This window comes from Protopterus annectens, chromosome 16.part0 (genome assembly GCF_019279795.1).
Source record: "Protopterus annectens isolate FY-2018-M chromosome 16.part0, PAN1.0, whole genome shotgun sequence".
NCBI lineage: Eukaryota > Metazoa > Chordata > Ceratodontiformes > Protopteridae > Protopterus > Protopterus annectens.
This window is the reverse complement of record NC_056750.1, coordinates 356,234,436-356,252,369: the sequence shown is the minus strand read 5'-3', so window position 1 is coordinate 356,252,369 and position 17,934 is coordinate 356,234,436. Positions and strand designations below refer to the sequence as shown.

At 38.6% G+C, this 17,934-nt stretch overlaps 1 protein-coding gene across 1 annotated transcript in view; it reads right to left on the bottom strand.

Annotated features, from left to right (window-relative positions):
- The window catches only part of DBH (dopamine beta-hydroxylase), a 746,988-nt gene that overhangs the window by 144,538 nt on the left and 584,516 nt on the right, over nucleotides 1-17,934 (bottom strand). Inside the window, exon 10 of the mRNA XM_044058860.1 lies at nucleotides 1,238-1,365. Within this exon, the coding sequence (XP_043914795.1) occupies nucleotides 1,238-1,365 (128 nt within the window). The remainder of the gene's footprint in view (nucleotides 1-1,237; nucleotides 1,366-17,934) is intronic.

Here is a 17,934-nt window from a genome sequence, read left to right as displayed (position 1 = left end):
TTACTGCTCTTATAAAATTACAAAGCTGCTAAACTAAAGGAAATCTGAAGCTCAGATGTATGTCATTATACCATATAGTAACTTCAGTCTCCAGTGACTGCCAACCAACAATTTAGGAGTAATATGTTATATTTTGGCTGTAAAATGCTTCCTCCAACACCATTAACATATACTACAGCAAGTTTGAAACATTAGGCGGTGGGACTATTTTACATCAAAAATATACTAAAAAACAAAATAGTGGTAAATATATATATATATATATATATATATATAAGTAAAACACAACAATTTTCCAGCTAGCCCATTCTCTAAGCACAACAAGACCCTCCAGGGTGTATGTTAATGTGTAATTAATATCCTTCCAGGTTTTTAGAAGGCCTCCACCTGCATTGTCAGGCCTCATAACACCCCTGGGCGGGAGTTAATTACACATTAACACACACACTGTTGGGCATTATTGCTTGTATGATCTTGTTAGAATATAATGCCAAAACATTTTAACCTATTTCACAAACACTAAGTGCGAGTTGCTTCTTTTTTCTGTTATCAGTATTTGGAAGTTGTTTCCACATTTGTCAGCTGTTCACTACTTTATAAGATGCAAGTATACATTGCTTTTTAGTCCTCTCTAAAAGTTCATATTCTAAGCTGACCTTTGTCTATATGATGACAAAGTCTAACTTATTTTATATAACAATATAATTATATTTTAGAAAGAATCATGTAACAATAGCAGCAATTACCTAAAGAACAGGTACCCCAAATTCATATATGAACAGGACTGGGCATTACTGTCCTTCAGAATCTTTTTTTCCACTAGTCCATACCATTTGGAGTTGTACCACCCATCATTTACTGTCACTGATCCCAAACAATAATGCCTACATTGCATGGAACCCTACTAATATTTGTCACTTTCTTCACCTAATCCAGAAGCTAACGATATGCTTTCACTACACATCTCATGTGTCACGTTCATATCCAGATCAACAGTGCTGCACTAGAATCTCACTCCTATAAATAAAATATTTGAAATTCATCCTTCTATACTGCTATACTGCAAGTAAGTAAGGAACAACATGTAACAAAATGGAACTGTCTGGCATTTACAGATAAACAGTAAATGAAACAGAATTCCCAGCTGTAGGTTTTCTATTGAAGATAAGAACTAAATTATCTAAAGACTGACAGCATTGAAAAATACTTGTTACTGAGAATAAACATTTGCTTTTACCTGCTCATGAAGATAAAATACTTCTGCAGGGATCCTAGATCAACAGCACTCTTACAGAGCTCTAACTCAGTTAGTGGGTAATAATGGACGTAGTTAACACACATTTCTTCCATAATTCCAAAGCCACCCTGCAGAAACAAGATAAGAAGTACAATTTTTATTTATTTCTTTTTATTTTATGGATCATTTTATTAGCCTACACCATTCGATTCTGAATGTGCAACAGCAGCGGATTTAACTGAATCTAAATGGATCTGTAACTACATTGAGAAACTACACTGAGAAATGTTTCTCTTTCACTTAACCATCTTGTTTTATCACACACACACACACACACACACACACACACACACACACACACACACACACTTGTTTAGAATCTGGGAAGCAAAATAATGATGAAATAGAGTAATTTTCTGTAAACAAATGGCAGAGAATTTATAATCATTATGTTAACTATTCATGAGCAGTTAGTCCTGCCATGCACAACAACAGACAACTGAGTATTAACAGATAACCTCCTTGCAACAAAGATCTGAAAGAAAACAGTACAAAGAGTGACAAGACATTTTATAGTCATACAACATGTATCATGATAGCTGACCTACTAGACATTTTATAGTCATACAACATGCATCATGATAGCTGACCTACTAGATATTTTATAGTCATACAACATGCATCATGATAGCTGACCTACTAGACATTTTATAGTCATACAACATGCATCATGATAGCTGACCTACTAGACATTTTATAGTCATACATGTATCATGATAGCTGACCTACTAGACATTTTATAGTCATACATGTATCATGATAGCTGACCTACTAGACATTTTATAGTCATACAACATGCGTCATGATAGCTGACCTACTAGATATTTTATAGTCATACAACATGCATCATGATAGCTGACCTACTAGACATTTTATAGTCATACAACATGCATCATGATAGCTGACCTACTAGACATTTTATAGTCATACATGTATCATGATAGCTGACCTACTAGACATTTTATAGTCATACATGTATCATGATAGCTGACCTACTAGACATTTTATAGTCATACATGTGTCATAATAGCTGACCTACTAGACATTTTATAGTCATACATGTATCATGATAGCTGACCTACTAGACATTTTATAGTCATACAACATGTATCATGATAGCTGACCTACTAGACATTTTATAGTCATACATGTATCATGATAGCTGACCTACTAGACATTTTATAGTCATACATGTATCATGATAGCTGACCTACTAGACATTTTATAGTCATACATGTATCATGATAGCTGACCTACTAGACATTTTATAGTCATACAACATGTATCATGATAGCTGACCTACTACAAATGCTTCATGTTGCTTTTGATTTCCTGTTTTAATGGAAGTAAAAAATATTGAAATCAGCTGTCCTTAAGTTGAACAATATGAGCTTTGTACTGCACTTTGCTTTCACCTCCTTTAGCTTCATTCCTTCCAACCTGACTACTGAAAAGACATCAAATATTTAGCAACATATATATATATATATATATATATATATATATATATATATATATATATATATGATATAGATAGATAGATAGATACAGATCCCTATCAGTTGATCGAGTTTTCAGGAACTCAAACTCCATATGGTCGAGACCATATGATCAAGTTTTTGAAAACTAAAAGCATTTGAATGGAGATCATGGTATACTGAAGATCAGGACAGGTACCCTTTCCCCTTACTGTAGTGCCATCTCGGAGTTGGTATATATAATTTGCAGGGGGTCTTGCACCCTGCAAAAACGTAAAAAAGGTAGATTTTTGTGTGTATTTTTTTATGTTTTAGTTTTCAGAAACTCGGTCATATGGTCTCTTTAAATAATTTCTTCGTGCTTCTGAAAAAGTTGATCATCTGGCATATACCCTATATACCATATATATATATATATATATATATATATATATATATATATATATATATATATATAAACAATGTCAAAATGTGCAGTGGAATAAAATTACTCTACAACCAACATTTGCCAGCTTCTGAATTTTATTGCTAGACTTACATTTCATGAACACTCCTCTGAAAACACTAACAATATTATTTATAAAACTAGACCACAAGCTTCAAAAAACATCTGACAGGACTTGAAGAAACGATACTATTGTACTCCCAAATTGCAGTATGTATTTAACAATATCCTCACACTCCTGCGTGTGTTATGTGAAGAACAGTGAATGCATTAGACACTACTGTCTTTTATACTTTATATGAAAGAATGTAACAGAGAATACCTGGATGGCTGTTTTTTTCATACAGTTGAATTAATACCGCAAAATGATTATCTCAGCAAAGGGCTAGATCACTGAACTGCTACTCTAAGACGATTTTCACATATAGCATTACGTGGCTTTGAAGATCTCACAGGCACAAATTATAATTTATTCTTCACAAATATAGTTGAAAATCAAGTGCAAAAAGCATACACAACATTTATTAATGTATGTTATTTTGGTAACTTTGTAAATGAACTGGTCCAAAGATTATCTTCTACTCTGACTTCAATCAGAAGTGCAGAGCACATAAAACAAGGTTTAAAACCATGCATCATTTATAGACACGGATGATCCATAATGCACAGTCTGCTTAAGATATCAAACAGGTTACTATTGCATTACCTAATAAATAGTTTTAGAATCAACTACATTATATTAGATATACTGCATAAGCAGGATAATGAAGTACAGATTAAGTGTTTTACATCAGATAATGTCAAAAACAAACAGGAGCAGCATTTTCATCTATTTTGAATTTAAAATCAGAGAATACCTGTAGACTTTTCTAGTCAAAAATGTACTTTCAGAAAGAGCTATACAAGATTTATAATATACTCAAAATGTTGTCTAGAGTGAGTAATAATTTGCATGCACAGTCACACCTATGGCCAGTTTAGAGTGTTCAAACATTATATATATATATATATATATATATATATATATATATATATATATATATATATGGATTCACTTTAGAAGCTCGAATTCCCAAAATCGAGTTTTGGAAACTCGAACTTCTAAAATTAAACCCCCCCCCAAAAAAAAAGTCAAACATCGCTTTTGCAGGGGGGCTTCACCCCCCCTGCACCCCCCATGTGGGGGGCTGTGCCCCACACACCCCTCCTACTTAAATATACCAACTCCGAGATCGCGCTACAGTGGGGAAAAGGGAAATCTCCCATATTGCGCTGTATGCGGAAGCACAAAACGGGAGATTTCCCACTTCCTGTCAACACCGCAAAAAAGATAAAAACATTACATACACACAGAGCGTACAAGAAGCCTTGCCTCTGTGTGCACGTAATGTTTTAAGGTAAGTAAAGTGTTATTTTTTAAAACTTTACATATTCGATTTACTGAAATCTCGATCATACGGTCTCGACCATATGACATTCGAGATTTCAGTAATTCGATTATGTAAAGTGCTTCCATATATATATATATATATATATATATATATATATATATATATATATATATATATATATATATATATACACACACACACACACACACACACACTCTTAAATATTATCTAATAGTACTTCTGGATGTGAAAAATTGAATTACTTAAATAAAATTTGATAAATAGCACATTTCTGTTCAACAGACTTGGGCAGATAGGCATTTTTACTTTTCTTATTTTGTTGACCAGTTTTCCCATCTGTTCTGCGTAGCATCCAAAAGTACAACTAATGTATAATCATTAAAATATCAGTTTGGTTTAACTAATATCATATCTTCTTTTTTCCTTTACATTCTCCTCTGCCCAAGCACTTTTCACTTTATATTTATTATGAACACAGAATACATAATTAATTAGTTACATGACGACTCCGTATTCAGTAAAATATTTTTCTAAATATATTTATATATATATATATATATATATATATATATATTTATATATATTTATATATTTATATATTTATTATAAGTAAGCCAGTTTTAATGACAGACTGAAGTCAAGCCACCGTGTCCATCTATCCATCCACCCCCTTTTTCCCAGTTTTGCCCATGGGTTCAGGGTGTCACATCAACAGTAACAACCATCTAGAGCCAAGGTTTACACCACTGGGAGGCTAGCCCCACTGCAGTAGCTCTTCCACACCACATACTCACACCCATGGTCAATTTAGAGTGCCCAATCTACCTATTGCATGTCTTTGGAGGAAACCCATGCAAACACAAAGAGGACATGCAGACTGCATAGAAGACACCTGGCCGAGTATCAAACTTGGGAAACTCTTGCTGTGAGGTGACAACACTAACTGCTGCATCACTATGCTGCCCCTTGCCACACAAGCCATACAGGGTATAAACTGGTGCATTACTTGTATATGTAGGGTGGTAACCAAGGCTTTACAGTAGCATTTATTACCTTTATGATGTCTAATTCTTTAGAAATGTTTTTTTTAATTATTGACAACTTGTTTTATAAAGATTTTGACATAATCTAGTGAAGAAAGGCTTACATGTAGAAAAGAACAAAAAACATATGGGAATGAGGTATTTGTTGTAGTTTAGGAATAGGTTGCATGTATTATTTTTCTCCTTAATAATTTGCATTTTTGAAGGCTTTTTTATATCTGTTTTTGCAGTTTTGCTTTATTTTATATTTATAAGGACACGGTTAGCATAATGGTTAAGGTGTTTACTTTACAGACACAAGGTGCAGGGCTTGATTCTCTCATGAAGTAATTGGCTAGACTTAAAATGGCCTACAAGAGCAGTTAGCCTACTACTAATCTATGAACCTTTTATTTTAATCAACATTTCCATCATCTTCCTATCCAGATTCCTTGCACTGAATATTTATAATACCAAGTCACATTTGTTTGTCCTTCTGTTTTCTCTGCCTCATATCTGAGTGGATATCTCTTCTTCTGTTTCCTTCTTAGTTAAAAAGTGCATTCATTGGGACATACCTTTACAACCGAGCTCTGAGAATAATTATCTCTTGTAGGTTAAGATGGAGCCTGCCCCTTAAATAAAGATGAGATCTCTCTTTGGCCTGCACCTTTCTTCCTTCTATTCCCAGACCTTCTTCCTTGTCCAACTCCAAAGCCAGTCATCATGCTCTCCAGTCATCTCTTTCCTTAGTTTGTTGACTGCTAGTATAGATAATCCTTCTGAGAATGTTTACCTAACCCCACTATACCGCTATGTCTCTGCTTACTATTAACTCAGCTGTCTCCTCTGAAAGGTAATTGATGCTTACATACAGCAGGATATATCTCCATCTCCCCACCCCCCGTTACCTCCTTTGTCACTTTCTCTTACTTCTTTCTAATTCTCATAACAGGCTTCACTTCATATGTATTTATATTGTGTCCTTTGCCATCATGTTTGGTCTCCTTGATAACGGATTTGCCAGTTGCCAAAACCCTCTTTTCATTTACTTTCTGTTTCATCGCCCCACCCATTATGTCTGCAGCCCTTTTGTCTCCACTTGGAGACTCCCAACCCAATGCACTGTTAGTGCCGGTTGCCTCCTTCCTTACAATTGACATTATCCCTTTCCTCTGCCACCTTTACTCTTTCTACAAGTCCTGTTCTTGGCTTCCTCCCACCTTATTGGCTCTTCATACTCTTGTTGCTGTTCTTCCCTCTTCTCCTTCCTGCTCAGCTCCTTATGTTGTTCTCTCATTGTCTGTGTCCCTGTAGAGGACTCCAATTTCCTGTCTCCATTGTCCTGTACTCCTCCCATTTAGTTGACAAGCCTCCATCTCCGTCTGTCTCATATATTATTTTCTCACCAAGTAGAGTAAACCTGCTGGCAAAGGAGACCAATGGAAACAGTAAATCAGCAGTGCAAAATATGACAAACACCAACATTTGACAACATCCCATAATTCTACTGTCAATAAGATCAGCATTCATTTATATAAAACAAGAAAATTGATCAGAATTCATCTTGCTAGTCAGCCATAGATCGAAAATGTCACTTTATTTCTAAAAATGAAAAATACGTACAGTTACAGGGTTGCTAATAGCAGTTTTCCCTTTACAAAGAACTACTGCACAGAATTTCTGGTCTAACAGAGCAGGAATAAAAGATCAAGCCACCAAGGCTGCAAATGAATGCATTCTGATCTGTACCATTTGCTGGCAGGGTGTATTGTAAATTATCTGAATAGTCAGCTCCTCGATGCTAATGCTTCCAACAATAATCTACGTCCGTTTTAAAATGAATAAAACAATGCTTGGTAGATTTTTAACTTCCAGTCTAAGAATACATGCCCTGTAGCTGTCTTCCACAGTAACATTCATCCCCAGGGTTTTCTCTGATTTATGTCTCCCATTGTTGAATGCTTTTGTCATGTCCCTATCTGTAACCTTATATATGTTACATACAATCACCTTTGGGAAGGCAGACAAACCCAGGTCAAGGTTGGAGAAAAAAGTATGTGTGTGTCCTTCTCATGGTTAGCACCACAGATAATACTCATAAGCTGTAGGTATTGTCATCACCTAAGATCCTAATATGCAGACACATCTGCACATTCATTCATGGTTAACACCACAGATAATACTAATAAGCTGTAGGTATTGTCATCACCTAAGATCCTAATATGCAGACACATCTGCACATTCATTCATGGTTAACACCACAGATAATACTAATAAGCTGTAGGTATTGTCATCACCTAAGATCCTAATATGCAGACACATCTGCACATTCATTCATGGTTAACACCACAGATAATACTAATAAGCTGTAGGTATTGTCATCACCTAAGATCCTAATATGCAGACACATCTGCACATTCATTCATGGTTAACACCACAGATAATACTAATAAGCTGTAGGTATTGTCATCACCTAAGATCCTAATATGCAGACACATCTGCACATTCATTCATGGTTAACACCACCGATAATACTAATAAGCTGTAGGTATTGTCATCACCTAAGATCCTAATATGCAGACACATCTGCACATTCATTCATGGTTAACACCACAGATAATACTAATAAGCTGTAGGTATTGTCATCACCTAAGATCCTAATATGCAGACACATCTGCACATTCATTCATGGTTAACACCACAGATAATACTAATAAGCTGTAGGTATTGTCATCACCTAAGATCCTAATATGCAGACACATCTGCACATTCATTCATGGTTAACACCACAGATAATACTAATAAGCTGTAGGTATTGTCATCACCTAAGATCCTAATATGCAGACACATCTGCACATTCATTCATGGTTAACACCACAGATAATACTAATAAGCTGTAGGTATTGTCATCACCTAAGATCCTAATATGCAGACACATCTGCACATTCATTCATGGTTAACACCACAGATAATACTAATAAGCTGTAGGTATTGTCATCACCTAAGATCCTAATATGCAGACACATCTGCACATTCATTCATGGTTAACACCACAGATAATACTAATAAGCTGTAGGTATTGTCATCACCTAAGATCCTAATATGCAGACACATCTGCACATTCATTGAAGGGCAGTGGGGGAGAATTTGAAGAGGCATATCTGTTTACAAAAATGTTTTGTTTATCCATTTGGAGACTTAACGTAGAAAGCCTATTTTTTTCTTGGTGAAGGTGTAACAAATATCCTTATATTTGTATTTAGCTGTCTGGATTTGGGACCTAATCTGTCTCACTGGACAATCCCCTCTTGTATAATATCATTTTACTTCTTCCTATCTGACAGAATAGAAGTTTCTCTAACTGAAATTTTGTATGTTGATCATTTGTAAAACAGATCATCCTGTGCCTTCACGTTCAACCCAAGGCTGTGTGACCCATGAATGAAGAAAGGCTTGATAATCCTCACTTTCATCAGAACTGGATCCAGTCTCCAACTCATCCTTTGAACTCTCCAAAGAATATGCTGCATATTAAAAATAATTATGTATCCATACTAATGAATCACAGCCAACTGCTATAGTGATCCATCAACAGCCACAAATGTCCACCAAGTTTGCTAGGCAAGGGGGGAAACAAACGTAGATGCTGTGGTCCAAAATGTCCTGGAACTGGACTGGTACAATAAAGGTAAGCAGACTTGAGCTCAGACATTTTTATTTATTTATTTATCCTTTGTTGACCAAGTTAGTCTTACTAGGCAAGTAGTGTTTTTCAGGGGAGGCCTGATGTGGCATTTGTACTAGTAGGGGAAATTTGGTGAGGGTATCAGGGAACTTTCCCAACTCTTTTCAGTAGGTGTCATCTTTTTTTTCCACATCTCAGGCAGATGATGCCTTGGTTTAACATCTAATTCAAAGGATTACACACTCGGGAACTAAATTGAAAGCAGTGTTGTCACAATGGTTAAAGTCTTCACTTCATAGACACAAGGTACAGGGTTTGATTTTGACATCTGGTAATTGACTAGGCTTAAAATGACCTTTCAGAGCAATGGGGCTAGTATTCGTCTATAAGAATGAGATTTTAGGTTCATTTATTGGGAACAATGCAACACTTTTTAAGTTTTTCAACTGCATCCAGAGCCATCCAAGCTAAGATATTTTACTGATTTACTGTACTTGTACCTGTTTTATACAGTGATCACTACTGTTTTTGAGCATTTTTTAAAGCATGTATTTAACTGTGTGGCAAAAATAGTCATTTTTTCTGTTTGTTGACTTTTGTAGTTCTGTTTGTCTCCATATCACCTTGCAGTAGTGCAAATTAGCCAGAATGTTAGCTGTTTAGTAGTAGTCTGTTTACTCTGTACTTGAGAGCTGTTTTTTGCTGTACTTTTACATTAAGAAATTCCAGGATATTCTATCTTGTGGCAGAAGGTGTGCACCTGGTCTCTCTGAGTTGGGAATCACTCCAAGGAGCTCAAAGTGTGACTGCTTATTGGCTAGAGAGCATAGAAGTCAATTTTTAAGTTTTTTTCTCTGCTATAAATCAGGCAAGTTTGCCTGGAGTTGCCCACTCAGAAGCAGTGGTTAGCAGTGCCCTGCATAGCAGCAAATGCCTGGACAGTAAACTTTCTCTATAAAGTTAGGATCAGGTCCAGCACCTATTAAACGTCTGTTGCACTGTATGGAGTTAAGCTTAGAGCAGCTAGCTTGCATGTGGAATAGCATTACCATATCCTAGCACTATATAAATCTTACCCTTAACCCCAGAAACTAGTTTGCATATCGAATAGCACTACCATATCTTAGCACTATGTATCATCTTGCCATTAACCCCAGGAACTAGTCTAAGAGACCGTTCTTAAAACCCAGTCCTTAATCCTAAGCAGCCAACCCTATTACAGCACCAGACAACATGGATATGCACTCTCCAAATGTCTCTGTGGCCGGCTTGGTAGATTTGGGCGTCCTAATGCAATGTAACCATCTTGTCATTTTCTTTGACAGCTAGTTAATAATTAAATAAAATAACACAGTATGTGAGAGATATTATATATACAACTTCCTTGAAGGCAGAAGTCTCTCATACAAATGAATTTGTCAGGAATACTCACACAACATCCCTCACACGTACCGTTCACCACACACACATACTGTCTTACACTGAGGCATTTAAAAGAAACCTTTCCAAATCACAAAGACCTCCAGAGCCACCTAATGACAACACTGCTCCTCAGCAATCACTAAAACACACACTAAAAGCAGCACCAAACAGCTCATATAAGCCTCCACCCAGTAGCCCACAAGACCAAAGCCTATAAGACAAATATATACTTTACCTAATATTCTTGTCATTGGGGACTCCATTGTGTGCCACATGGATGCCTCACTAACCAGGATAGACAGGAAGAAGATAACAGTTGTCTATCTGGAACCAGGATATTCACTAGAATGCACACACTCAAATAACTGCACTCCAAGTACCAATACAATTCATTCATTGTCCATGAGGGTATAAATGACTTGAGACCTACCTTGCTAGACTATATGAAAAGAGATTAATGGATCTCTTGGAATATGTGTCACAAATAGGTACAAGCCTCGCATTGAGCAGCATTCTGCCTTCAACAAGTATGATGCCAGAATATGAACATAAAATGGTTGATTTTAATAACTGTCTTAGCTTCTGGTGTCACTCCAGGGATCCAATGTCTGTCAGCATGGGAGAACATGGTCAATGGACCACATTGTTTTGCCAAAGATGGGGTGCACCTGTTCCCCCTTAGGCTTTCAGATATTGGCTAAAACTTTATCCACCCCTTAGAGCCTTTTTTTAGGCAATGCCAAAAAGACAAGACTACCAACATAGGGAAAAAAGTCTCCAAGCATCCTTAAGGTGTCCCTGCTCAATACTAAGAGCGTAAACAAAAAATCCCCTCCCCTTAAAGCCCTCTTCATTCTGGAGAATGTAGACACCTGTACTGTGACTGAGACTTGGTTTAAAGCTGTAAAAAGTACTCTGGCAGTGCAAGGCTATATAGCCTCAGACCAACAAAAGCCCAGACTGGGGCTAAAAAATGGAGATGTCTCAGTACACATTAGCAAAAACATACCTCTGTGTTGGTAAAACAGGATGATACCATGGAGCTCATCCACATGCAAGGCAACATAGATAAGGTCTCTCACCATATCATGACTGTAGCCCTAGAGTCTAAGGACTCTTACCTAAACTTACTAGAGGTGTTTGCCATGAAACCAAACACCCTATTTATGGGAGACTTTAATTACCTCCTCTATAGACGGGGAAACATAAACTGTCAAACTCACAGTCTCAATGATTACTGGACTTTATTAACACAAACACCATGGTACAGATAGTGCATGCTCCAACCGGAGGCTCATACATACTGGATCTTGTACTCGGCAACATGGAAGACTGTTGCAATCCATCCCCCCTCCCCTTGTCACATTCTCACTAGTGAGGTCAGATCACAAAGCTGTTTCTTCTGAAGTGAAAATCAACCTGAAAAACCCAGCTAAACCAGTCACAGTTAGGAACTATTCTAAGGCAAACTACATCCTATTAAGTGACATTTTGTCAAAATCATGGCTCCCCTTAACCGTGAAACCCATAGCTATCTATGCAAAAATGATTCCCTATGCAAACAAGTGAATGACTGCATAGAAGCTACTGTATGTATCAGAACTAAACTCAAAACAAACCCAGTGGTAGTGTCCTCACCTAAACAGAATATATAATGAAAGGAAGCAGTCCTCACCCTAGAAGATGCTGACATTTGTGCAGTCACTGAGAGCTGGGTTAAGGCTTTGGAGAGAACCCCAGCTATACCAGGTTACATTTCCTTCCACATGTTCAGACCACACACTGAAGGCATGAGAACTAGAGTTGGTATATCAATATTCATTAAAAATTAATACACCTCTTGATTGGTTAAACAGCACGATTCCCTTGAATTACTTCAGGTGCAATTGACCGTAGGTAAAGACCCTCTACAAGCTACTGCCAGCTATAGGACCCCCTCCAGGAATCAGGGCATCCACTTAGCCTATTTGGATCTACTTGAGTCAATCAAGATGCAAGATACAACAAAACACCCTGGTTTTGGGTGACTTTAATTACCCGTCCATAGACTGGGCAAATTGTATGTTTTCTAACTCACCTGCCCAAAGGTTCCTGGACTTCATTAACTCTAATACCATGGACCAGCTGGTTGACATACCCACAAGAGGCTCAAACATCCTGGACCTGTTGCTCACCAACATGGGGGACTACTGCACCACCCCCATGTGTGGCCATCCTTGTTGAGAGCTAACCACAAATTAGTCTCGCTATAAGTAACTATAACACAAGACCCCCCCCCCCCCGTTAGCAACAACTAGACTAAAAGACTTCTCCAAGGCCAATTACAGCCTCTTACATGACAGCTTAAATAGCTTCATAGCCCCTCCCCCATTGATGGAACAGACACCTATGCTGAGTTATACACCAGTGCTTTATACAAATACCTGTACAATTGTATTGACTCAGTCATACCTGATAGAACCAAAGCAAGATCTTCAAGGAAAAACAAACCTGCCTGGTGGACAACTGCCATTAACAGGCTACACAACAGGAGAAAGAAATTGCTGTCCAAGAGCAGGAAGGAACAGTCTCAAGTCTGGAAGCACTTCCTCCGCAACTTAAACAAGCAAATAAGACTCCAAGTCAAGTCCGTCAAGGCTAACTATGAATACAAATTAGCTACCCTCACTAAGGATAACCACAAGGCGTCCTTTAGTTACATCTGTAACCTCACAGGTAAAGCCCAGATTTGCACTGAACTCATAGTTAATGGTAGTACATATATAGAACCTGTGCATATAGCAAACTTGCTGGCTGACAGGTTCAGTGAAAACTTCATCCCCTGTGCCTGCCACATATAGCCCAAAGCTTGCCTAACACCTATCCCCACCTAGTATCTCTGAGGCGCAGGTCTTAAATGCCCTCTCCAAGGCCAAAAACACAGCGTCTGTGAGACCAGACAACACCCTGCACTGTGTTTACATGGGTTAAAACAGGAATTAGCATCACTATTGAAATTTCTTTTCAATCACAGTCTTCTAAGCACTGGCTTCCTCCCAGCAGAATTAAAAACAGCTACTGTCATTTCTTTGCACAAAGGGGGGTGCATCCAAAAACTCTGGCAACTATAGACCCATTAGCCTGACCAGCCTTATCTGCAAGGCCATGGAATGAATCATCATGGACATTATTAACAAAGATATAGGAAATCTCCAAATTCTTGACTCCACCCATTTTGGCTTTGTCAGGAGGAGATTATGCCAGTTAAACCTGATGGACTTCTTCACGGCAGTCACCAAAGCCCTAGATGAGGGCAAATCTGTGCATATGGCCTACCTATACTTAGCCAAGCCTTTGACACAGTCCCCCACTCAGGCATCATTGATAAACTCAACCAGCTGAGTATCAACCGATTTATTGTTAGGTGGGTTGCAAACTGGCTCACTGATGGAACCTGTACAGTCAAAACAGAGGACTCCACATCATCCAGCAGACCTATAACCAGTGATGTTCTACAGGGATCAGTTCAGAATCTACTTCTGTGAATACAGGCTAAAACTAAAGGACTATGACTGACAAAGTTTGTTGATGACTGCAAACTGGGAGCAATCATTAAAACCCCCAATGATGTCAACATCCTGAAAAAAGGTCTCACGCAGACTAATGACTGTTGCCAAAGTCATGGTCTTAAACTTAATGCAAAAAATGCATTATCATCCCCTTCAGCGAGGGCGATGTTCCTGCAAACTACCACATCAGTAGCAATACCCTAAGCACACAGGCAGTGGTGAGAGATCTGGGCACACAGGTTGACAGCAAACTTAACTTCGATCACCACTTCTCCACAGTGGTAAGAAGGGCATGTTATATTTCTCATCTCATGAGTAAGGGTATTGCCTCTAGAAAAAAAGAGGTAATAACTCCCTGTACTCTTCCCTCATTAGGCTAATAATAAGAGCACAATGCTCCCTTTGGTATGTTCCTTTCCAAACAGCTGCAGCAACTGGAGAGACCACAAAGGTTCCTTTCAAAGAAAATTCAGGGTCTTCTGCCTTATGCGGACAGACTGAAACTGCTATTATATTTTTGTGGAGCTTTTCTCCCCGGGCCTCCGCTGAAAATGGACACTCGGTCTATCCCAGTAAACAAATGTCAAATAAATAAGATTATCACTTTACTCTGTGTTGTACAGAATGCTTAGAGGTGACATGTGCCATGCATATAGAGCAATCTGTGACCCAGCTGGAGTGGAAATGCTGTACATTCACAAGTCAAATGGCACACGGGTCAATCACTCAAAGGAGCATAACCTGGTACTTGACATTAACAGAACTTGCTGAAGAGACAGATTTGTCTCTCAGAGGTTATCCCACCTTTGCAGCAAGCTTCCTATTCATGTTAAACAAAGCCCCTCGGTCCTATTTAAGTGCAATATGGACAACTGGATGGTAACTGGAACTTCACTGCCAGGGCTCCACCTGTGTCCCTCTTGGACAGGGCAATTAGGTGCTGATTTTGTTATCTGCTTCAACTAGAAACCCATGGGAACATGTGGTGAACTTGCCTAGGCTTGTAAGGGCCCTGGGGCCATTAGCCTCATAACCTCCAATGATCCTATGATAAAAGAAGAAAACTCAGGGCCAAAATCAGAAAGAGCAACTCCTTTAAAGAAAAGTGCTCACTTATACAACTAAATAAGAAGCTAAGAGGTCTAATTAAGTCCAACAAGGCCAACTATGAGGTCAGGATAGCCTAAAAGGCTAAGAACAATCACAAGGCCTTCTTCCGTTATGTCTGGATCCTTAAAGGTAACACTCAGCAGTGTGCTGAACTGGTGGTGAGCAGTACCATCCTCACAGATCAGGGCAACATATCAAATCTACTGGCTGATAAACTCAGCTCAGACTTCACGCCCACTTCTCCCAGGCTCCACAAAGTAAATCCCATCCAGCATACCACCCTCAGCTATTAGCAGGGACCAGGTGCTGGCAACACTCACTAAAGCCAAGAACACTGCCTCCATGGGTCCCAACAACATCCCCGGTAGCCTCTTCAACAGACTTAAACATGATCTATCAGGACCACTTTCGACACTCTTCAACTACAGCCTTGAAACAGACTACATTCCAAGTTAATGGAGGACTGCAGCAGTCATTTCTATGCACAAGGATGGACAGCCAACTGACCGAAGGAACTACTGACCCATCAATCTAACAAGACTAATATACAAAGCCATGGAATGAATTATCATGGAAATGATAAACAAGGATATTGGCAACCTATTGACACTACAAAAATCTGAACTTGGCTTTGTTAAGGGAAGATCATGCCTGCTTAACCTGGTAGACTTTTTTGAGAGGGTCACCAAGGTAATGAATGAGGGTAAAACAGTGCATACTGCATATATTGCCCTAGTCAAGGCATTCAATACAACATACCATTCAACCATTGTTATAAAGCTCTCTGAACTAGGCATAAATGCCTACATAACTAAATGAATTGCTGGCTGGCTCACAGACAAGACTAAAGAAGTTAGGATTGGTGAGACCACCTCCATCAAGAGACTGGCCACCTGTGGAGTATCCCAGGATTCCGTGCTGGTCCCTCTCTTGTTTGGCATCTACTTCTCGAAGTCAAGGCTAATGTTCAAGGCCTTTGGTTCACCAAGTTTACAGATGCCTGTAAACTGGGAGCTATTATAGATTCTGCCCTAGACACTAACGTCATGCAAGAGGGTTTAACACAGACATATGACAGGCGCAAAAGCCATGGTCTAAAACTCAAACTCAACAAATGCATTATAATGCCCTTTGGGAAACTGTCAACCCAAGTTAATTACACCATCAAAAAAACACCCCTAAGAGTTGACCCAGCATTAAGGGATCTGGGAATATGGCCTTTGTCCAACTTGTAGCTAAGATAGTAAGAAAATAATTCTATGTCGCCCAACATATAGATAAGAGTTTGTCATACAGGTACAAAGAGGTTATAGTACCACTCTACTTAGCCCTTATTAGACCTGTCATTGAATATAATGCCCCTTTTGGCATGTATCTAACCAGACACTTGCAACAGTTAAATGCCCAGGAGAATTCTGGATCCTATCATTGAATATAATGTCCCTTTTGGCATGTATCTAACCAGAGACTTGCAACAGTTAAAATGCCCAGGAGAATTCTGGACATGAACACCCTGTCCTACATTGATCACCTAAAAGCTCCATTTCTGTATTCATTCTTATACAGGCTGCTGAAAGTGGATCTTTGCCTGGCTTACAGGGCTTCTTCACACCCAGCCCTGATGGATCTTTTGTACACGTGCAAAAGAAACAGCACCAGAAACACTAGAATCAGGAATCTGAACTTCAACTCTGACCTAAACAGAGTGTGTTGTAGAGACAAATATGTGTTCCAAAAGATCCCCACACTGTGGAACAGGCTCTCCATCCAGGTAAAATAGAGTTCACCCCTGACTTTACTTAAACAAAAACTTAGCAATTGGATGGGAAATCATAAATCCCTCCCGGTCTGGCCTCCATGTCCCTTATGGACAGTGGCCGTCAATAAGGGAAGTATTATCCTAACAGCCCCCCTGAAAATCCTTAGTTACCTCCCTGCTAACTTGCCCACTCCATGTAGATGCCCGGGACAGAAATTGTTTGGGGTGCACAGCTAGGCTTGTAAGGGCCATGGTGGTCATTAGCCTAGTAACAACCTATGAACACTAATCCCCATTATGAGTGGACCAAGTGCAAAAGCATTTAGTAAATGCAGATGGCAGTGGCAGCTACCAGGTTCCTTTTCTTGTCAGGGCACAGTGGGGTCATAGTAACTAACTGGTGGGGCATATAGGACATGTGGAAAAAAATACCATACTAATAAAGTACAGAATACACAGCCTCCTATAATACAGTGTTAAAAATAAAAGACCATTTCCCTGTGAAAGAACAGTGTATGTCATAATCTTACAAATCCTGGGAGTGTTCACAGCACAAAAAAAAAAAAAAAAACTGCTAATGTCTCATGCTCATGGATTATGGTTTGGATGAAGTGCAACAAATCAAGGTTGCAGCCACCAATAAAATGGTGCTGGGAAATTATTTTGCAGAAAGGCATTCTTGCCTTAGTAGAAAGTAAAAAAAAAAATATCATGAACCCAAATTCAAGAACAGAAAATTGGACTATCCATTGA